Source organism: Myotis nattereri (genome assembly GCF_964212035.1).
Source record: "Myotis nattereri genome assembly, chromosome: 7".
In the NCBI taxonomy this organism is placed as follows: Eukaryota; Metazoa; Chordata; class Mammalia; order Chiroptera; family Vespertilionidae; genus Myotis; species Myotis nattereri.
Genome location: NC_138082.1, coordinates 85,760,774 through 85,782,956, shown reverse-complemented (window position 1 = coordinate 85,782,956; position 22,183 = coordinate 85,760,774). Strand labels below are relative to the sequence as shown.

General features: G+C 53.4%; 1 protein-coding gene and 1 long non-coding RNA gene across 2 annotated transcripts; one reads left to right on the top strand and one right to left on the bottom strand.

Moving 5' to 3' along the window:
- Positions 1-1,082: 1,082 nt before the first annotated feature.
- On the bottom strand, positions 1,083-5,556 carry LOC308522360. Its single transcript, XR_013996235.1, has 3 exons — positions 5,417-5,556; positions 2,566-2,666; positions 1,083-1,567 (listed from the first exon to the last, which is right to left on the bottom strand). It is a non-coding gene; the product is annotated as an uncharacterized lncRNA (long non-coding RNA).
- A 637-nt stretch (positions 5,557-6,193) lies between these two features.
- TMEM185B (transmembrane protein 185B) lies at positions 6,194-11,356 on the top strand (the record flags this gene model as incomplete). Its single annotated transcript, XM_081096291.1, has 1 exon — positions 6,194-11,356. The coding sequence occupies one exon, from the start codon at positions 6,194-6,196 to the stop codon at positions 7,244-7,246; it is 1,053 nt and encodes a 350-aa protein (XP_080952417.1). The 3' UTR covers positions 7,247-11,356.
- Between the last annotated feature and the right edge of the window lie 10,827 nt (positions 11,357-22,183).

The window sequence follows — 22,183 nt, the reverse complement described above, 5'->3', positions numbered from 1 at the left end:
TAGGCCTGGCCAGCAATCAGGGCCAATCAGCACCTTCCAGCTGCCAGCCAGGGCCTTCCTTCATTCCACGTCACCCCCTGGTGGTCAGCACACCTCATAGCGAGCAATCGAACTCCCAGTCTCCCAGTTGAACTCCCAAGGGAACACTTTGCATATTAGCCTTTTATATATAGAGGCCCAGTGCACTCGGGGGGGAGAGGGGGTCCCTCAGCCCAGCCTGTGCCCTCTCGCAGTCTGGGACCCCTCGGGAGATAACGACCTGCTGGCTTAGGCCTGCTCCCAGGTGGCAGAGGGCAGGCCCAATCCCTAGGTGCAGCCCCTGGTCGGGCTTAGAGCAGGGCTGATTGGGGAGTTGGGGCGCCGCCCCTGTCATGCACTAAGCAGGGCGGATTGGGAGGTTGTGATGCCACCCTCAGTCACGCTCAGGGTAGGGCCGATTGGGGGGTTGGGGCATCGCCCCTGTCACACGCAAGGCAGGGTCGATGGGGAGGTTGCCACCCCCCATCTGTGCGGTGCCACCCCCTGTCACGCACAGAGCAGGGCCCATCAGGGGAGTTGGGGCTCTGTACCCTGTCGCACAGAGCAAGGTTCATCAGGGGGTTGGGGAGCTCCCCGCTGTCACGCAGAGCAGGGCCGATCAGGTGGTTGAGGAGCTCCCCCCTGTCACTCACAGAGTAGGGCCGATAGGGGAGTTGGGGCACCGCCCCCTGTCACACACAGAGCAGGGCGGATCAGGGGGTTGGGGCGCCACCACTGTCACACTCAGGGCAGGGCCAATGGGGAGGTTATGGCTCTACCCCATCACACACAGAGCATGGCCCGTGGGGTGGGGGTTGGGGTGCCGCCCTCTATCACCCACAGAGCAGGGCCGATCAGGTGGTTGGGGTGCCGCCACTGTCACACTCAGGGCAGGGCCGATGGGGAAGTTATGGCTCTATCCCATCACACACAGAGCTGCAGGGCGATCAGGGGGTTTGGGCGCTGCCCCCTGTCACACTGATCCCGGTACTGGGAGGCCTTGCGGCTCCGCTGATCCCGGTGCTGGGAGGCATATTACCCTTTTACTATATAGGATAGAGGCCTGGTGCATGGGTGGATGCCGGCTGGTTTGCCCTGCAGTGTGTCCTGGATCAGGGTGGGGGTCCCCACTGGGGTGCCTGGCCAACCTGGGTGAGGGGATGATGGCTGTTTGCAGCTGGTCACACACCCTTCAGGGTTGGGGTCCCCACTGGGGTGCCTGGCCAGTATGGGTGAGGGGCTGAGGGCTGTTTTCAGGCTGGCGGGTGACTGAAGCTCCCAACCGCTACTTTTTTTCTTTTTTTTTATTCTGGGACAGCTTTAGCTTGAGGCTTGGCTCCAGCTCTTCGGGCTCCGCTGCTGAAAGCATGTTTCTGGCCTTTGTTTACCTTCTGTATTTGAAACAATGTTGTGATCCTGCTGGCTGAAGCCTGGCGACTAAAGCAGATTTCTCGGGTTTTGTTTAGCTTCTATATTTGTTACATAGTTGCTTAGAGTTGCAGCTCAGAGGCCGGCAGCGGCAGGCGGGGAACGTTGGAGTCCTCTGTCACTGAAGCAAGCAAGCCTCATGTTAGTTTCAAGCTGCCTGGCTGCCAGCCGCCATCTCAGCTGGCAGTTAATTTGCATATTGCCCTGATTAGCCAATGGGAAGGGTAGCGGTCGTACGCTAATTACCATGTTTCTCTTTTATTAGATAGGATAGATTTTATATATATATATATATAGATGCTTAGAGACAAAAGAGAAACTGAAACCATCATAGGGTGATCACAGCCCTCCAGCAAGATGCAAGCTGACAAAAGGGCCAGTAAGCCATGGCTTCCTTGTGGAGAAGCTCATGGAAACAAACCGGCAACTAGGTCTGAAAGGGAGGATGTCCTTGGACTTTCTGTAGAGGTCACCCACCTGCACAAGCCCCCATTTGGAGGACATTCATCAATGGAGACAGGGGACCATGACTGAATCCTGACTCCTGTCCAGGGCCCAGCTGCTCAGGGGAACTGGCCTGGTATGACTGCCAGCTCGCCCAGGTGTCACCAAGGGCAACCTGGGAACCCAGTGGTAACCTGGTCTGCGTATGGAGGGCCCTCGGAAAAGGGCTCCTTCTGGAATGCCAGGCCCTTCCAGAGCGGGCTGTCTCCTAGGTCAGAGGAGGAAGAGCCATGCTGGCCCCACAGGCTACTGAGCAGAATGCTAAGGAGGCCCCAGCATCCCCACCATCCCCTGGTTACTCGGCCAAACACTAACAGAGGTCCTGCTCTGAAGGACTTTGCAGATGGGATTATGATTACTAATCGGCTGACCTTAAAATAGACTATCCTGGATTATCTGGCTGGGCCCAATGTAATCCCATGAGCCCTTAGAAGAGAGCAGCAGAAGGTTCAAAAGCAGGAGGGCTTGACCCACTGCTGGGGCTCTAAGTGGCCAGGAACTGTGGGTGGCTGAGATCGACCCTCCGCTGACAGCAAGGGAACGGGAAGCTCGGACCTACCGCTCCACGGAACTGAGTTCTGCCAAGAAACTAAATGAACCGGGGAGCAGACTCACCACCAGCGCCTCCAGAGCAGCCTGCCGACACCCCCATTCCTGTGAGGCTCAAACAGAGAACCAGCTGGGCCGTCGTGCTCAGACTCTCTCACTTACACAAACTGCAAGATAGTAAGTGGGCATTGCTTGGTGGCAATTTGTTACAGTGGTAATTGGAAACTAATAACTAATTCATGAAGTCTCTGCAGACCGATCACCCCGGCCAGGGAGTGCATGACACGGGCCTGCCCGGGACGCTGGCAGTGCACTTGTTGGCCAGAGGACTCGGACTGGCTGCTGGTTCCACACTGCTCTCAGGGAGGGAGGGAGGGAACCCCCAGATCTGGGATCTGGGGCAGGAGCATCGCAGTCATGAGTTAGGGTCAAATTCATTCACACGTGCCCTCCAGCAACATTTCTCCAGCACTTGCTATAAGAAGCAATGGTTGGGTGTTTAGAACTTAGATCTCATGGGGAGAAAGATAGAAAGAACAGACTCAAACCAGTGAGATGAGTCCCATGACAGAAAAAAGTCCTGATCTTGTGGGAGGTCAGAGAAGGGTCACCAGTCCACCAGATGGGTTTCCCAGGGCCTGTGGCCGTCTTGGGTCTTGGTGGTCCAGGAAGGGGAGAGGCTAGGTGGAGGTGGGCCACTCTGAGCAGAGAGCAGCAGAGCATGAACATGGAGACTGTGCCTGGAACATTCAGGCGGAGGTTAGCAGACTTGCAGGAAAGGGACTTAGCCCGCAGGTGGGCAAGGGCCAGCTCAGCAGGGCCTCCCAGGAGCTGGGACTGAGGATGTTGAGCAGTGGGGACACATCTTAGGAGCCCATGTACACAGGGCAGACCTGTGCTGGTGGGCTGGAGCACCCACACCCCACTGCCACCTGCACTGGCTTGTATACCAGCCTCACAGCCGCTGTGTCGTCAGCACCTGGCACATAGCAGACAGTCCATGTGAACTTTAAAAGTAAGTATAGCCCAGCCGGTGTGGCTCAGTGGTTGAGCATCAACCTATGGGCCAGGAGGTCACAGGTTTGATTCCCAGTCAGGGCACATGCCCGGGTTGCAGGCTCGATCCCCAGTGTGGGGTGTGCAGGAGGCATCCAATCAATGATTCTCTCTCATCATTGATGTTTCTCTCTCTCTTGCATTCTCCCTCTCCCTTCTTCTCTGAAATCAACAAAAAGCATATTTAAAATAAAAGTAAATATAAAAACAAAGGCAGGTTCCTGAGACTGACCACACCAGGCAACACAGCAAAGAAGTGTTCAGTGTACAGACCTGGGTCCAAGCCTGTGGGCACAGGAGAGCCATCGGAGGGGCGAGCAGACAGCCCTCTGCCTCCGCAGGCTCTGACCTCCCTCGGGAGTGGGGCAGCAGGGGCACCCACAGGGACCGGCCACCTCGCAACCCCCTGCCTGGATGAGGAGAACCATGCACTTGTCTTAAATGAGCTCGAGATGAGAACACACTCCAAACTCCCGTCTTCGCCACGAAGCTGGCAGCAGAGGCCTGAGGTCATCTGGCTACAGAGAGGAGACTGGGGAGATTTCCGACCATCCATCCCTACAGGTCCAGAGGGCCTGGCTCCGGCAACCTTCCCCCTCAGGTTTCTCTCCCCAGCGAGGTCATATGAAGAGTTCCCTTTTCTGTAAACACAAACTGCTTTCTAGGCATTGATTTATCTAATCCTCAAACCAATCCGACGTGCTTTTATTAGCCCTTTTTATAGTTGGACTGTACAGGAGTTTTACATTTCACTTTTTTCTTTTAGCTGACAAATCCCCATTATGCAAGGAAATAGTAAAAGAAAAATCCATATGCAAAGCAGAGTAGAGCAACTCTAGATGGAAGGGGCTGAGGTGGGGACTAGAGCCCCACTTGGCTAACATTCTCCCCACAACGACTCCCAAGAGGTTCTTCTGAAACAGGGCCCTGAAGACACATCTGTGATATCTGACCCCCCCAACCCCCCCCCCCCCCCCCCCCCCCCGCAGCACTGGCAGGGCTCTCTTCCCCGGATTCCCCACCACCACCACCACCCCCACCCCAGCTAAGGTGGAAGCAGGAGACGTTGTGGGAGATCTGAGGGCTGGGCCTGTCCACCCCACACCAGGCGTCCCAACATCCCGCAGATGCCAGCCAGGGGAAGCCAGCTCCTAGGTCTGGACCCAGGCCCACCCTTCTCTCGGGAAGCCCTCCCTGTTCCCCATGGAGACCCTGCCACCAGGTGCCTCTGCTTCCTCTGATGGCCGCCCCCTCAGAGCCCACTGCTGAGAGCTGGCATTCCATACCCAGCCGGGGATGGGCTGCATGGGTGGGCGGCGGCTGACAGGCAGGAAGGACGAGCAACCAGGGCTCCCGTGAGCGGGGGAAGAGTGGGGAAGAGGAGGGGTCCTCCAGGGTCCGTGCGCTGGCCAGAGGGGGCGTCTCCACATCACAGACCTTAGAGGCCACTCGGGCCGCCCAGGAAACTGAGGCCCAGGTTTCTCAGCTGGTTGAGTGGCAAGACCTGAACTAGAACCCAAATTTCTTGACCTCTGGTCCAGAGATTTCCCCCAACCTTGTTCTGTGAGAATGAGACTGGGGCAAGACCCAAAAAGTCAAAATGAGGATGAGGGGCATAAAGGCAAGAGCCCTGAACGAGTCCTGCCTGCTGGTGACCTAAGGCAGCAAGCACCTGCTCTCCTGGGGGCGATGCAGGGCCTGCACCCTCCCCAGCACCCGCCTTCCGCGTCTGGGTGCCAAGGGGCAGGGAGCAGCACCGCTGCGGCCCGGGCGCCCGGCCTCAGCCCGAGAACCGCCTGCTGCCGCAGCAAACGGAGTGCAGCCCGGGAAGCCACCGCTGCAGGCACAGGCCCCACCTCACCCGGTGCAAGGCTCCGCGCACGGGCCTCCCCACCGCGCGCACACGCCTCACACAGGGCGCCGCCTTGTGCATTCACGGTTACCGCTCCCGCTCCGCCTGCACGCGCGCCCACGCAGCTCCCTCCGCGCTCCCGGGACCGGAGCCTCCCCGCCGCCAAGAATAAAGCGCCCTAGGCGGCCGCGTATCCTCTGACTTCCGGTCCGCCCTGGCCCCGCCTGGCCCCGCCCCTGTCCCGCCTGGCCCCGCCCCTGCCCGCCTCTGGCCCCGCCCCCGGCGCTGCCGGGAGGATGTGAGCTCACTCCGCCTCCCCGCTCCCGGCACCACCAGGAAGCGTCCCCCCGAGGTCGCGGCCCGCTCGCTGCCAACGGGCCGGCTGCGGGGTCAGCGGCGCGCCGAGCCCGAGTCGGAGCCGGGGCCGCCCCCACTCCTGCCGGCGCCACACGCAGGAACCGCCCTCGGAGAAGGTATGGAGTGAAGGCGGGCGGCGCGGCCCGAGCAGCGCCCGGCTCGGGACCCCGGCAGCCCAGGGCCGGGTCGCGGGGGCGAGGGCGCGCCTGCCACGCCCCCCGCGCTGCCGCCGGCCACGTGACCGCGCGCACGTGCTCCAGCTCCTCGGCGCCGCGGGTCGCCGCCTCGGCCCGGCCGCCCCAGCCGCTGCCCCCGCAGGCGACGCAGGCCGGGCGGGCGGGGCGGGCCGTCGGCCCCGGGAGCGTTGGAAACTCGGCGCCTGCCGAGCGGGGCTGAGCGGCAGGCCCGGGTGCGAGCAGGGGCCTCGCCATGAACCCCCGGGGCCTGTTCCAGGACTTCAACCCGAGTAAGTTCCTGATCTACGCCTGCCTGCTGCTGTTCTCGGTGCTGCTGCCCCTCCGCCTGGATGGCGTCATCCAGTGGAGCTACTGGGCCGTCTTCGCCCCCATCTGGCTGTGGAAGCTCCTGGTCATGGCGGGCGCCTCCGTGGGTGCGGGCGTTTGGGCCCGAAACCCTCGCTACCGCACCGACGGCGAGACCTGCGTGGAGTTCAAGGCCATGCTGATCGCCGTGGGCATCCACCTGCTGCTGCTCATGTTCGAAGTCCTGGTCTGCGACCGGGTGGAGAGGGGGACGCACTTCTGGCTGCTGGTCTTCATGCCGCTCTTCTTCGTCTCCCCCGTGTCCGTGGCGGCCTGCGTGTGGGGCTTCCGCCACGACCGGTCCCTGGAGCTGGAGATCCTGTGCTCCGTCAACATCCTGCAGTTCATCTTCATCGCCCTGCGGCTGGACAGGATCATCCACTGGCCGTGGCTGGTGGTGTTCGTGCCCCTCTGGATCCTCATGTCCTTCCTCTGCCTGGTCGTCCTCTATTACATCGTCTGGTCCCTCCTGTTCCTGCGGTCGCTGGACGTGGTGGCCGAGCAGCGGAGGACGCACGTGACCATGGCCATCAGCTGGATCACCATCGTCGTGCCCCTGCTCACCTTTGAGGTCCTGCTGGTTCACAGACTGGATGGCCACAATACCTTCTCCTACATCTCCATATTCGTCCCCCTCTGGCTGTCCTTAATCACTCTGATGGCCACCACCTTCAGGCGAAAAGGGGGCAACCACTGGTGGTTTGGTATTCGCAGAGATTTCTGTCAGTTTCTGCTTGAAATTTTCCCGTTTTTGAGAGAGTACGGGAACATTTCCTACGATCTGCATCACGAAGATAGTGAAGATGCTGAAGAAACATCGGTTCCAGATGCGCCTAAAATTGCTCCGATATTTGGGAAGAAAGCCAGGGTCGTTATAACCCAGAGCCCTGGAAAGTATGTTCCCCCACCTCCCAAGTTAAATATTGATATGCCCGATTAAACTCATCTGTGGGAGCGTCCCTAAATAAGTAGAAACCAGACATAACACACCCAGAGTCTACTTACTTTTGCCTCTTTTTCATCCATCCCGATCCTAGAACTGGAAACAGCTCCAAACACCGTCGTCTCCTGCCTTGGAGATTGAGCCTATCGGTGACTCGTCAGTGTGTGCCCTGGGTAGGGGGTTATGTGAATAGATGGCGATGTGCTTGGTGCGTGACGTGTGCTTCCCAGGTTGGTGCTTAAAGAGCTAACTGGGAGCAGTAGTTAAATTGTTTTAGTAGGTCCTCAAATGGGATAATTACACAGCTAAGGCTTTTTTTAAAGTGGTACTACACCTATCAAAAGTATTGTTATAAGGAGTATTTTTGTACACTGCTAGCCTAAAATTGTATTTCAGATTGTGCCTGTTGTGACATAATTGAAAGCAAATGTAAAGACTCCTCTCTCCCATTACCTGTTTATAAACTTGGTAGTTGTTATTTTTAGTGTTCCTACTGTTAAAATCGTTTTTCTTTGGGCTTTACTGATACTAGTCTTTGATAACCTACTAGGTGAGATATTTTAATGCAGTGAGTCCATGCATATATGATATTTATATGACTATTTGAGCACTGTAATATGTTGAATTCTAGTTCTGTGCAGTACAACAAGTATTATGTTAAAGTATTTTTTAAGTTTATTTTTGAAGATACATGTCTATTCCGATAATCTTAAAGCTTGCTTAAACCATTAATATGTACCCAGTGTAGGAGCTATCAAAGTACTAGGCATGAATATAGGGGTATAAGGATTTTAATGCTCAAGTGTTAGGTGACCCAATCTGCAGTTTTCAATTTTCTCTCAGAAGAAGGAGCCACCATCCTTTGGTACCAGATCATAAAGTGACAATTAGCACCTTGAATTTTCCCACACAGGTAGTAACATCTGTTCAGAAACACCTGAAGTAAGCAAGTGGTTGGTCCATTTCTAAGAATTTTACAGTATTAATTGACCATAATATAAAGTATTGCTTGTCATTGGAAGCTTGAGACAGTGGCTTTAACCAGAAATGGCCAACAGGATCACAGTATTATTTTAAGGTCCAAGTTTTTTGATCTGTCAGCAACAGGGAAATAATTTTTCAGGTTTGAAGACAGAATACTATTTCTGTTAAGTGCTGGTGATGTGCCAGAGAATCAGAAGGCAAAAGCCAGATCCTGGGAGAGTAATGTTCTTCTGACTGAGAACAAGTAAATACTTTCAGAAGGAGGTTAAAATAAACATGAGTATTGATAATATTACTGGGGAGAAGACTGGAGGAAATTCACTTTTATTATCAACTTAGTAAAAATCTAAATTGGGCTTCCTGTGAATTATGTAAATAAGTTACCTGGTGAGGGGACATGCTCGCTACAGGAGCCAACCCTGGGACCCCAGGGACCTGAGAGCCTGAGGTGCTGCAGCTCAGTTCACTCAGCTGGGACTGAGCCAAGGCCACATGCATGACACGCTGTCCGTCCACACCAGCTGTCACTGGGGAGCAGGCCTGAGCAGCAGTGGATCTAACATTTCGTAAACGAGGATTCATTCATCCATTTTTTCAAATATTCATTGAGGACCTGCCTACCTACTCTGGTGTTAGGAAGTGCAGATACCGTGGAGAGCAATTCAAATCTGGCTGCCACCTGCACAAAGAATACAATTAAAAGTGACAAGAAGGTAGGGCCCATCAGGCAGCCGGCAGCCCGCCTGTGGGAGGTCATAGGCCAAGAGCAGGATATGCAAAACGCCCAGAAGGATGCTGCTGCCCTGGGGGCGATCTCACTTCACCTGGAACTTCAGTCCCATCTTTGTTGTCGGGACCCCAGTGTCCCGATTGCCCCTCCATCCCCAAGTACTACCTCCGACATGGACCTCGGTAAGGAGGAGCAGGTTTCTGGAGGGATCGGAGGGCAGACTTGGGGCAGCAGTGGATTCCCAGTCCCTGGCCACAGTGTCAGGCCAGGGGCTGGTTGGGACCTAGAACAATCTCTCCCGACCTGACCTGCCTTACCTGCTCTACCCCAAGGTGGCTTCCTGTTGGAGAGCCTGTGCTGAGGGTAATTACAAGCTTTCTCACCCAGCACCGTCAGACCTTTCCTGATTCAGGACCATTAAGTCACCTGGGAGTGATGGAGTATAGAAAGTTGTTTATTCTGCAAATTAACAGTTCAGCTGTGCCTGGGGATTTACCTAATTGCCATGCACCTCTGACTGTTCACAGTATTTAGCGTGTGTCAAATTCGGTAACTGGTTTCTCCTGTACTCGTTATATTTGTATTATTATGACTATGTATTAGTCATATTTTGTGGGAAAATATCCTCAAAAATCTCAGTGGCCCACAGTGGCAAACTCTCACTCTCAGGTCTGCAGGTTGGCTGCAGCGGTTACACTGCAGGCTGTGGGTCTGACCTAGGTCTCCACAAGGCATCCCTTTTTCTAGTCTGGGTCCCAGGCAAAGGAGTAGCATTCTTTGGGGCATGCTCTTTCTCATAGCAGAAGCACAAGAGGCCAAGCCAACGCCTGCAAGCAGAAGTGCAGCCCCTGCTCAGGTGATGTGTGTCTAGTGTGCATGCTCTGTTGGCCAAAGCACCCGGCCAAGGCCAACCAACCTCAGTGGAGTAGGCCAACACACACCCAAGGGACAGTAACAGTCTGCACAGATGTTCCAAGATAGTTTTAAAGATGGAAAAGAAAATTTGTGGTCGGTTAGGAATGATTTTTCCCCTCTGTTTTAGAAGCATTCTATAATTTTGGAAGTTAATTGTTTCGTATTATACTAATCATTAGACGAGTAGCTGTGGGGCACAGGATAGATTTGAAACAAGATAAGGAAGACCCTGCATTCAGACCCCTTTGTGGACTGGAAGGGTACAGGAGGCAGCACACCAGTTTCATGACAGTACTGTACCCAGGGCTTGCAGATGGAGGGCTTGCAGGATGCCTTAGAAAGGGCAAGCCCGGGCACACGGACACCAGCTGGGCAGAGATGCCCGGGGAAACTGGGAAGAAGCAGTCTGGACAGGCCGGGCAGCACCCTAAGTGAGGAAGGAGGCAGGCCTCAGCCCGCCCTCCCCAGGGGTCTGGATGGCACACAGCATGCCCGGCTGAAGTAAATTGTCGGGAGGATCCATGGCTCAGACTGACAGGAAGTCTGGGGTCTTGCTCAGCACAGAGATGAGAGACATGCCGCAGGAAACCAGGCGAGGCTGTCCATCAGGGACATTGGTGAGGATGCCACATGGCACCACCACCTAAATAGTAAGTGCCCCCGGTGTCACCCCCACTGCCAGTTATTCCTCAGTTGTCTCGCCAAGTTAAGGATCCAGGAAGGGGGACATGACGGGGAAGCCTCGGGAATGCGTGCATTCTGCAGCGTCCGAGCGTGGGGAGAGGTGATCTGGCATCTTTGGCTCCAGGAGGAGGCAGGACTCTGCCGTAAAGTGCTCAGCAGAGGATTTGCCCAAAAAGGAGGGGTGTCCAGATGCTGGGTAACCACAGACAATGATGGAGTGCGCTACGGCGAGTCCCTTGGCTGTCTGATGTACATTCTTCCCGTGTCACGCGTCAGAAATCTTGGCCCACCTCGTGTGCTACCACTGGCCCCGCGACAGCAGGCCTGTCCCTTCCTGACGGGAGAAGGGAGACAGTCCGAGCTGCTTCATCAACTACTTCATCCAACTCTTAAGCTAGGACATTCAGAGGTGTCGTCCTCTGGTTTTGTCATGGTCCTCTCTCTGTATTCCAGAACGCGTGCATTCGAGCCAACTACCACAGCATCCCCCCAGTGCGGCCCAAGGCCCCCCGAGTCCACAAAGTCCTCCCAGCCACACTCGGCGGGAGCTGACTTGCGTTGTATTCTCCACCCAAGACCACACACTGCAGCAGGAAAGACGGGCGACCAGAGAGTGCAGCCCCGTCCACCAGCCGGACATGAAAGCTTCGCAGCGATGCAGACCGATGCCACTCTTCCACTCACGGCTTTTGTTTTTGAACATTTGGTTATTTTAAATTTTATATAAAGTGAATATGTAATGGATTGTTTTTAAATGAGGTAATACGTTTTTAAAAGTTATCGGCTTTAATTTCTACTGTGGTAAATGTTGATATAACTCACATAAACAGAAGCTCATTGAGGCCCTCAACAATTTTTAAGAGTTAAAGAACTGTGACCAAAACTTTGGGCACTACTGCCCTGTGTTACAGAGGGGGGCGGGGGGTGGGGAAGAGAGGAAAGAAAATTAAAATGGAATGAAATATGTTAAAATCCACATGACAGCAGGGAAGAAAAAATAATAGACCACGGTCCTTGATCACAGGACGGCTTCTCTCCTCTGAGAGAAGACACGCCCATTGGGTGGGTGGGTCCTTTAACCCAGTGGGGTAACTCGCACCTTCCCTGGTCCGGGAGCCCTTTGCTGCCTGCGGGTGTCTGTCTCTGATTTCACCTGGAACGAAGAGGTCTCCTGGATTCTGGCCATAGCCTCCTTCCACTTTGTAGCAGCAGCACTGTTTTCCCTAAGTCCTTCCGAAGGGGGGGCGGGGGGGGGGGCTGGCCGGCGGTTAGCCCTGGCTGCCAAGAGGAAGTAGGGATGGACAGTGCTCCCCTAAGCTCACTGGCCACCCTCACTTCGTCCTCAGGATGTCCTGTTTGTTAAATGCGTCAGAGGGGCAGAGAGGGGAAGTGGTTTTAAAGCCTCCATGACAGCAGCTCAGAGCTCCATGGCTCCCCTCCCAGGCCCTCTGCCACCGCACTTCCCCTGCGCCTGTCACCATCCTCTCACCCTGTGCCGAGGCCTCAGCCACAGCCAGACCCCCAGGGCCTCATGCTTCCTCCTGGGGCATCAGCCACGCTCCTGGGCTCACATGGTCTATCACTTCTCTTGTCCCACCCCACACCCCTCCTTGTCCTGTAAGGGGCCTGCCCTCCTGGACAAGGACCACCCCCCCACCCCCTCCACACTGTGACCCTTCTCAGGCCTCACCTCCGCCTGCGCAACTCCCTAGACTAGAGGGCATTCTGGCTGAAGTCCCTCCCCTCTCGGCCACTCTGGCATTTGACCTGGCCTTTCCAGGCTTTACCCAAGGGCAGCGAGTGGTGTGGGAAATTCAAAGACTTGTGCACCAGACTGAGCGTGACCTTTCCAGGAAGCCAGTTTCCTGCCTGCCCCCACCACACACACACACACACACTGGGTAACCAGCCACCAATGAGAACGAGGTCTGGGCCCCCTCCTGTTTGTGGCCATGGCCCCAGGCCTGGGCTGATACCCAGCAGGGCTGCCCTGACCTGTCCCCCCAACCTTGACTTCCCACCATCCAGCAAGTTTAATGCCAGGACTCCCTGGTGCGGGTGGGGTGGTCCTGTTTTACTAGTAGTTGTGTGAACATCAACTAAGGTCCTTTCTCCACTCAAGGCCTGGCTTGTCCTTTTCCGTTCGGCTCTGCTCATCTCCACTTCGTCCTTCGTCCCTGACCGGCTCTTGTCCCCTTGGACAAGGCACCTGAGCCTGGTCTCCTGTTTACCCTGAGGATCAGGCCGGACTCTGCCCCACCCAGGGGTGCACGCTGTGACTCACAGAGGCTCTAAACACATCAAGCACCCGCCCAAGAGCTGGCACATCAAGGCTGTGGACACCTCTCGACCCAAGCCCCAGCTCAGGGGGTCCTACAGGGTTGGAATGTCCCGTCTGAGATCACCTCTGATGGCCACCATCATCCCAAGAGGCTTCAGGCAGAATCCGGGAGTGGGAGGCAGTGCCTCGCCTAGGATGTCCCTGAGTTCCCAGCGACCAGGGACCCTGCTTGAGGAGCCTGAGCCGTGAGAAGGGGCATTTCAGACAGGGTGTGCAGCTTACCCTCCCTAATGGCACCCCCCAGCCCCGGGGGTCCGTGGGAGGGAAAGGCCCAGGATAGAAGGTGCAAGCCCCACGCCACAAGGGGAAATAACAGGCAGCCATGTGCCAAAATCACACTGTCAGTCAGCTCAGGCTGCCAAAAAAATGCCATAAACTGGGTGACTTAAACCAAGCAAACCCAGTCTCACAGTTGGGGCTGGAAGGCATGGCCAGGTGCCAGCATGGCCAGACGCTGTCTGTGCTCTCTCCCTGGCCTGCAGAGGCCACCTCTCACTGCACCCTCACAGGCAAAGAGAGAGAGGGAGCAAGCTCTTGGGTGTCTCTTCTTATAAGGGCACTAACCCCATCCTGGGGGCCCCACCTTCAGGACCTCATCTAACAGTGATTACCGCTGGCTAAGAGACCACACCATCTTGAAGGGTTTACAAGGGCCTTCTTGGGAGGAGGCTGTGGGGAGTGGCAGCAGTTAGGGGACCCGCCTCACCACCTGGGCTCATCGTGACCTGGGCCCAAACCCATGTGTACCCCACCCGGACCCCGAGTGCCCACAGAGATCACAACCCAGATCCCGTACAACAGACATTGGCAGGAACTCCATGTGCCTGGTACGCACCCAGCCACACCCCACGCACCGGACGGGGACCCAGCCTGGATGCTGTGCCACGGCTGTGCAACCACCACTAACCCAGCAGAACTCTCGCCACCGCTACTGCGCTGCCACCACCACCCTAGAGCCCAGCTGCTCGGCTCCACCGCCAGGGCTCAGGGCAGGAGCTGCGCTAAAGGCTGGGAGGTGGATGCAGCCTTTTGAACTGAGGACCTGACAGACAGAAGAGGCTGCCGATCTGTAGGCGAGATGGGAGGCCTGGGACAGAGGAGGCGCGGGGCACGGGCTGTGGAGACCGCGGAGTGGGTGCAGCAGTGGGAGCCTGGGCTGAAGTCCCTGGGTAGAGCAGGGCTAGCACCTGCCATCATGCAGCCCAAGACGCTCCTCTGCGGGAAGGGCCACACAGTGGAGCTCAGGGCCCGCCGACACTGGAGGGGTCTGAGGACACACCCAGCATTGAATCTGCAGGCCCTCTGTTTCTCGGGGGAAGTCATGCTGGTGAGCAGGAAAGGGGCTGGACAGTAGATCCAGGAAGGACGATCAGCCCTGCCCACCTGGCAGACACGGAGGCCCCCTCCTTCCCACCTGCAAAACAGCTGCTTCTGACCCGACTGCAGCGACCTGAGGCAAAGGGGACAGTCCAGGGCAGGAAATCGGTGCCCCTGCAGGTGACAGAGAGGCGCTGCCAGCAAACCAGGCAGAGCTGAGGCATTCAAAGGAGAGGAAGTCCCTGCTACAAGCTGCTGGCACCATTCCCAACACAAGTCTGTTCAAACCATCCTGACCAAGGCCAGGGCACGCCAGCAGAGCCCAGCTCTGTGGCGGGAGGGAGAACAGCTCAGAACAGGGACAATCAAGCATGAGACTCGAGGCAGACCCAGCCTCTGGGCTAAGGAGTCCCTGGACTACTAGGGGCTTCAACTTATTGGACCTCAATCAGGTTGCCCAGGGCCAGAAAGGGACAGTGACTCACATTCACCTGCACCAGGGAAGCTCCCAGGAGGCCAAGGATACACACACCAAGGGACCAGATTCAACAACATCAGAGCAAAATCCAGCAAACCTCACAAATAGTGGACCCAAAGGTGTTCGAGTGTGTGAATATGTGCGTTTTTGTCTTTTGGGGTGTGTGTGCGTGTGTGTGTGTGTGTGTGTGTGTGTGTGTGTGTGTGTGGCTTTTTGTTGTTGTTATTTGTTTGTTTTCCCCTTTTTTTCTTTTTCTCTTTTTCCTTTGATTCTGTTCTCCTTTTCACTCTTATTGTTATTATTAATTTTTATTATTTTATTTTTCTCTTTTTTCCTCATTTTTCCATTTTACTTTTCTATCTATATCTTAATATATCCATTACTACTATGTATTAAATTAATTATTATTCATTTATTTTCTGTTTCCCTTTCTTTTTTTCTTTCTATACTAGTTCTTTTAGTTTCCTCCTTGCTTCCATATAGCCATTTTTTCATCTTTCTCCACTTTTCTTTATATCCTCCCTAAGTCTTTGGTCACGCATCTTTAGTATTCTTTTTATTTTTTCTTTGCTTTATTTTCTCCTCTATTTCCTTTTTAGTCTTTCCTGTTGTTGTTGTTGTTGCATTGTGTGGCTTGATTTTGATGGTGTTTTTGGTTTGGTCCTGTGGTGTCTTGCTCTGTTCTGTCAGCACCTATATAATAGCTGGCACGACGATGTTGGGGTTGAGCCTCACTGTCAGCAAGGCAGAGGGGAGATCACTCCCACAAATGGGACATCGACAATCAAGTCCCAGTTACAACAGGAGAGCCCAGATAATGCACACAAGGGGCATTCCTAGAGCATCCAGCCCAGGTGAACAAAGAGACTGCACCACTGGACCCCTCAAGACACTTTCTACATAAGACCAGTCACAAAGACTGGGAGGCATAACAGTTCCACCTAATACACAGAAGCAAGTACAAACAGACAAAGAAAGGAAGAGACAAAGAACAACCCCCAAATGAAAGAATCATCCTAAAGGGGATGATTCACCAAGAAAATGTAACCCTTGTAAACAGATATGCACCCAAGATAGGAGCAGCCAAATACTTTAAAATAACTCTTGATGGACTTTAAGGGAGAGATTGACAGCAATATAGTCATAGTAGGGGACTTTAAAACCCTCTAACATTCCTGGGTAGACCTTCCAGACCAAAGGAAAAAAAAATAAAGAAGGAAACAGAGGCTTTAAATGACACACTAGATCAGATGGATCTAACTAATAGTTACAGTACATTTCATCCCAAAGCAACAGAGTATACATTCTTCTCAAGTGCACATGGAACATTCTCAAAGATAGACCACATGTTAGAGCAAAACAAGTCTATACCAATTCAAGAAGATTGATAGTATACCAAGCATCTTCTCAGATCACAATGGCATAAAGTTAAAATCAACTACAATAAAAAAACTCAAAACCACTCAAATACACGAAGGCTAAATAGCATATTATTAAACAATGAATGGGTTACCAATGTGATCAAGCAAGAAGTTAAAAACTTCCTGGAAACAAATGAAAATGAACAAACAATCACCCAAAACCTATGGGACACAGCGTAAGCAGTCCTGAGAGGGAAATTCATAGCACTACAGGCCTACCTCAAGAAACAAGTAAAAGGACTAATAAGCCTCCTAACCTTACAACTAAATGAATTAGAAAAAAACAACAACAAACAAACAAACAAGAAACAAACAAGAAAAGCCCAGAGGAAGTAGAAGGAAGGAAATAATAAAGGTCAGAGTGGAAATAAATGACATAGAGACTAAAAAACACCGTACAAAAGATCAATAAGCCCTAGCCACTTTGGCTCAATGGATAGAGCATTGACCTGCGGACTGACGGTCCCGGGTTCTGGTCAAGGGCACATGACCAGGTTGCAGACTTGATTCCCAGGAAACTGCATGCAAGAAGCAGCCAATCAAGGATTCTCTCTCATCATTGACATTTCTATCTTTTTCTCCCTTCCTCTCTGAAATCAATTAAAAAATAAAATTATATATAATTTTATTATATATAATTTTATTATATATAATTATATATATATATATATATATATATATATATATATATATATATATATATTTAAATCAATGAATCCAAGAACTGGTTCTTTGAAAAGATGAACAAGATTGATGAACCCCTAGCCGTTCTCATTAAGAAAAAAAGAGAGAGAGAGAGGACCCAAATAAATAAAACCAGAAATGATAGAGGCGATATAACAATGGACACCACAGAAATACAAAGGATTGTAAGCAAATACTATGAACAACTATATGCCAACAAACTGAGCAAAATGGACAAATTCCTAGAAACATACAATTTTCCAAAACTCAATCAAGAAGAATCATAAAACCTGAATAGGCCAATTACAACTGATGAAATTGAAGCAGTAATTTAAAAACTTCCAGCAAACGAAAGTCCTGGACCAGATGAATTTACAGTGAATTTTACCAAACATTCAAAGAAGAACTAACACCTAGCCTCCTTAAACTATCCCAAAAAACTCAAGAGGAATGAATACTTCCAAGCTCTTTTGAGGAAGCCAGCATTATTCTAATTCCAAAATCAGATAAAGACACTACAAAGAAGGAAAATTATAGGCCAATATTCCTGATGAACACAGATGCTAAAATCATCAACAAAATATTAGCAAATCGGATCCAGAAATATATTAAAAAGATCATACACCATGATCAAGGGGGATTTATTCTGGGGATGCAAGGCTGGTATGATACTCATAAATCAATAAATGTGATACATCACATAAACAAATTGAAAGGTAAAAATCACATGATCATACCAATAGATGCAGAAAAAGAATTTGACAAAAATCCAGCACCCTTTTTTTTGATAAAACCTCTCAGTAAAGCGGGAATAGAGGGATCATACCTCAATATAATAAAGGCCATAAACCTACAGCTAACATAATACTCAGTGGGCAAAAACTAAAAGCGTTTCCCATAGGAACAGGAACAAGACAAGAATGTCAGCTTTCACCACTCTTATTCAACATAGTACTGGAATCCCCGTCAGAGCAATCAGACAAGAAGAGATAAAAGGCATCCAAATTGGAAAGGAGGAAGTAAAACTGTCATTATTCACAGATGACATGATATTGTATGCAGAAAATCCTAAAGACTCCATCAGAAAACTACTAGACTTAATAAATGAATTCGATAAGGTAGCAGAATACAAAATCAATATCCAGAAATCAACGGCATTTTTATACACCAATAATGAGTTCCCAGAAAGAGAAACAACAACAACAAAATACTATTCACCATTGCAACAACAAAAAAATAAGATACCTAGGAATAAACTTAACCAAGGAGGTAAAAGACCTGTATTTGGAAAACTATAAGACATTGAAAAAAGAAATTGAGGAAGATACAAACAAATAGAAATGTATACCATCTTCATGGATTGGAAGAATTAACATTAAAATATCTATACTACCCAAAATAATCTATGGATTCAGTGCAATCCCTATTAAAATATCAATGGCATACTTCACAGAACCAAAACAAATACTCCAAAAATGCATATGGAACCATAGAAGTCCCCAAAGAGCTGCAGCAATCTTTTTTTAAAAATATATTTTATTGATTTTTTACAGAGAGGAAGGGAGAGGGACAGAGAGCTAGAAACATTGATGAGAGAGAAACATTGATCAGCTGCCTCCTGCACACTCCCTACTGGGGATGCTCCCGCAGCCAAGGTACATGCCCCCGACCGAAATCGAACCTGGGACCCTTGAGTCCGCAGGCTGACGCTCTATCCACTGAGCCAAACCGGTTAGAGCAAGCTGCAGCAATCTTGAGAACGAAGAACAAAGTTGGAGGGATCACGATACCAAATTGTACTACAAAGACATTATTACCAAAACAGCCTGGCACTGGCACAAGAACAGGCATATAGAGCAATGGAACAGAACAGACCCCCCAGAAATTGACCCACACCGTTACGGCCCATTAATATTTGACAAAGGGGGCAAGCGCATACAATGGAGTCAAGACCGTCTCGTCAATAAATAGTGTTGGGAAAACTGGACAGACACATGCGCAAAAATGAGACCAGACCACCCACTTACACCACACACAAGAATAAAGTCAAAATGCATGCAAGACTTAAATGCAACACATGAAACCATAAAAATCTTAGAAGAAACCATAGGCAGTAAAATCTCAGACATCTCTCATAGCGGAATTTTTGCGGATACATCAGTTAGGGCAAGAGAAACACAGGGATGAGGGACAGGGACAAGGCGGCAGAGGGAGGAGCCTCCTGAAGCTCCGCCTCCAGGTTCTCATGAGCCCCACCCTCTTGCTACTGACTGCAGTTTGCAGAGTTGGCCTGAGCCTACCCGCCAGGCCCAGGGTGAACCTGCGCGCCCAGCCCAGCACCCTCTCTGCTGGGTCCCACTGAAGGTCAGAAGGTCCAGCTCCTCCCGAAGTGTCAGCTTGGCACCACCTCCGGGAAGCCTTCCTGGCCGCTCCTGCCGCCTGGCATGGGTGAGGTCACTGGCTTCCCCATCTCCTAGCGCTGCGGCGGAACCAGGGCGGGACCTCCCCCGGGGCTGGGCCACCACTGCCTCCCGCGCCGGGGAGGGAGACAGGGGGAGCAGGAGGGGTGCGGCTCCCAGGCACCTCCTTCCTGCCCGGGGGAAGACACTGGGCAGCTGGCACCGAGGCCTGGAGGTCGGGCAAGGGTGTGAGAAGCACCCCCGACGCCCTCGGCAGGAGTTGGGCACAGCCGCCAGGTCAGGGCAGCCGCAGGGCGTGGCACCGCGAGGGCAAAGTTTCTGATGCCCCGGGAGGAGATGGGCAAAGGCCAAGCAGAGCCACTGACACACGTGCCGGGCACAGCCAGGGCCTCCCGAGCGTGTGGGAGGGCGGCGGGAGCTGCAGCGGGCACGGATCCAGAGCAGGGCTCGCTGCTGCCACCCAGAGGCCCCTGAGAGTTTGGCTCCCGGACGCAGCGACAGCACAAACAAAACCCAGCGCCCTCAGCGTGCTGTGCCCTGGGCCTTCCACCTCCCACACCGAGGCCTGGCCAGGGCGACACAGACCCTCCCACCCGGCGGGCCACTCTCGGGCCGAGGCCGGGGCTGGCCTCTGACCACGGTGGAGCCGCCGGAAGGGGCAGCCCACTCTTCCCGGGCGCCCTGGCTGCCTGTCTCCGTGCCGCTCTCCACCCCCACGCCTCCCTCCCTGCGCTTTCCCTCTGCAGAGGGGACACACACCATGGCCCTCGAGGGCCCACGGCCTTGGATTCTCGGTGGTGCTCTCACCCCAGCAGCTCCGGGAGGCCAGGACCTGCAGGGTGCGGCCTCGTCCAGCCTCAGCCGGTGGCAGCAGGCCCTGCCACCCCACGTGCCCCTAAGGGGACTGTTGCACCCCTCGCTTAGGGACGTGCTTCTGTGCTTCTGTGCTGGTTGGGCTTAGGTGCCAGGAAAGTGGTGGCCGAGGGGGACCTTGAGGGGAAGCAGGGGCCACACGTGTCCTGGCAATCACGTCCCTCGGGGCCAGCGAGCTCTTTCCCGCTGCCGCCTGTGACTCCGTGGACTGACTTCCATCCCACGGGCAGGGTCACCCTGGGCCACAGGCTAAAAGCCCCCACTGCAGCCGGGAAGCAGGCTGGCCCCTTGGGTGGACGCTGCCCCGCAGCACTTCCTGGGTGGCCCCCAGCCTCCAGAAATGAGACTACTCAGTCTCTCCAGGGCCGCCAGGGGCCCAGGTCTATAGCAACCCTGATGTGCCAGCAGGAAGTCCCTATTACAGCAATCCCCTTTCATCCCTCAGCCTGAGCCTGAGGGCATCTCCCCTGCCACCCACTGTGCCCTCCAGCTCCCTGGAAAGGCTCCCCACACTTACCCTAATTGCCTCTACAACGTCTGGCTCCCCCACATCGCTCTGGGTGCTGTGCATGAAAACTCATTTCTTTCTCTCCATGAGTTCAGGAAGGACTTCAGTTTTCTACCAGAGTGTTTTTTGCTTCCCTCTTCCTTCCTTTCTTTTTTTGGGGGGAGGGGGTGGGTGGGAGGGGCGTATAAAACAATCATGTGCTCATGATTTGTGGTCAGGAGTTTGGGAAGTCTCAGCAGGGTCGCTCTCATTTAGAGGCTCATGCAGTCACAGAAAGCTGTGGGTTGGGACTGCAGTTATTTGAAGACTAGTGGCCTGGTGCACAAAATCCCTGCACATTGAAAGATTAATTAGAGGAAATATTTTAATATTGCTATTTGCCCTTTCTCTATAATAGAAGTGTCAGCGATGAAAGAAAATTAGTAAAATGTATACGAAAATCTTCCTCCTGTCAGAGTCTGGGGCGCGCTGTGGAACCCAGAGTCAAGTCCCCACACACCCACAGCGCTTCAAAATCAGGCGAGAGCCAGACTCAGCCGGCCCCACCCTTGTCAAGCCCCGCCTGGCAAGGGGCGCAGCCTCAGGTCCCCTGCCCCAGCCCAGTGACACGCAGCCTCAGGTCCATGCTGATTGCTCATTAAGGCTCTTTACGGGAACTCAGCCTCCACTGTGGGTGCAGCCATCTTGACTGTTATGGCATGGTGGTCAATTTGCATATTTCCTCTTTATTAGATAAGACTAGAGGCCTGGTGCACAAAAATTTATGCACTCGGAGGGGTCCCTCAGCCCGGCCTGTGCCCTCTTGCAGTCTGGGACCCCTAGGGGGACGTCCCCCTGCTGGCTTAGACCCGCTCCCCAGGGGGATTGGGCCTAAGCTGGCAATCAGACATCCCTCTGGCAGCCTGGGAGCCCTCGGGGGATGTTCACTTGCCAGTGGGGAGCAGGCCTAAGCTGCAGTCGGACATCCTTAGCGCTGCTGAGGAGGCGGGAGAGGTTCCCGCCATCACTGCTGTACTGGCAGCCATCAGCCTGGCTTGTGACTGAGCAGAGCTCCCCCTGTGGGAGCGCACTGACCACCAGGGGGCAGCTCCTGTATTGAGCGTCTGCCCCCTGGTAGTCAGTGTGTGTCATAGTGACCAGTCATTCCCAGTTGTTCTGCTGTTAGGGTCAATTTGCATATTACCCTTTTATTATATGCCTGGTGCATGGGTGGGGGCTGGCTGGTTTGCCCTGAAGGGTGTCCCGGATCAGGGTGGGGGTCCTGCTGGGGTGCCTGGCCAGCCTGAGTGAGGGGCTGAAGGCCATTTTCAGACTGGCCACAGCCCCTTTAGGGTAGGGGGTCCCCACTGGGATGCCTGGCCAGCCTGGGTGAGGGGCTGAGGGATGTTTGCAGGCTGGTCAAGCCCCCCAGCAGGACCCTCACCCCTTGAGGGTGTGGCCAGCCTGAGTCAGGGGCTGATGGCTGTTTGCAGGCTGGCCACGGCCTCCAGCCACCCAAGCTCCCAGTGGAGGCTGGCTGGAAGCAGGTATCTGGGATTTATTTAGCTTCTATAATTGAAACTTTGTTGCCTTGAACGGA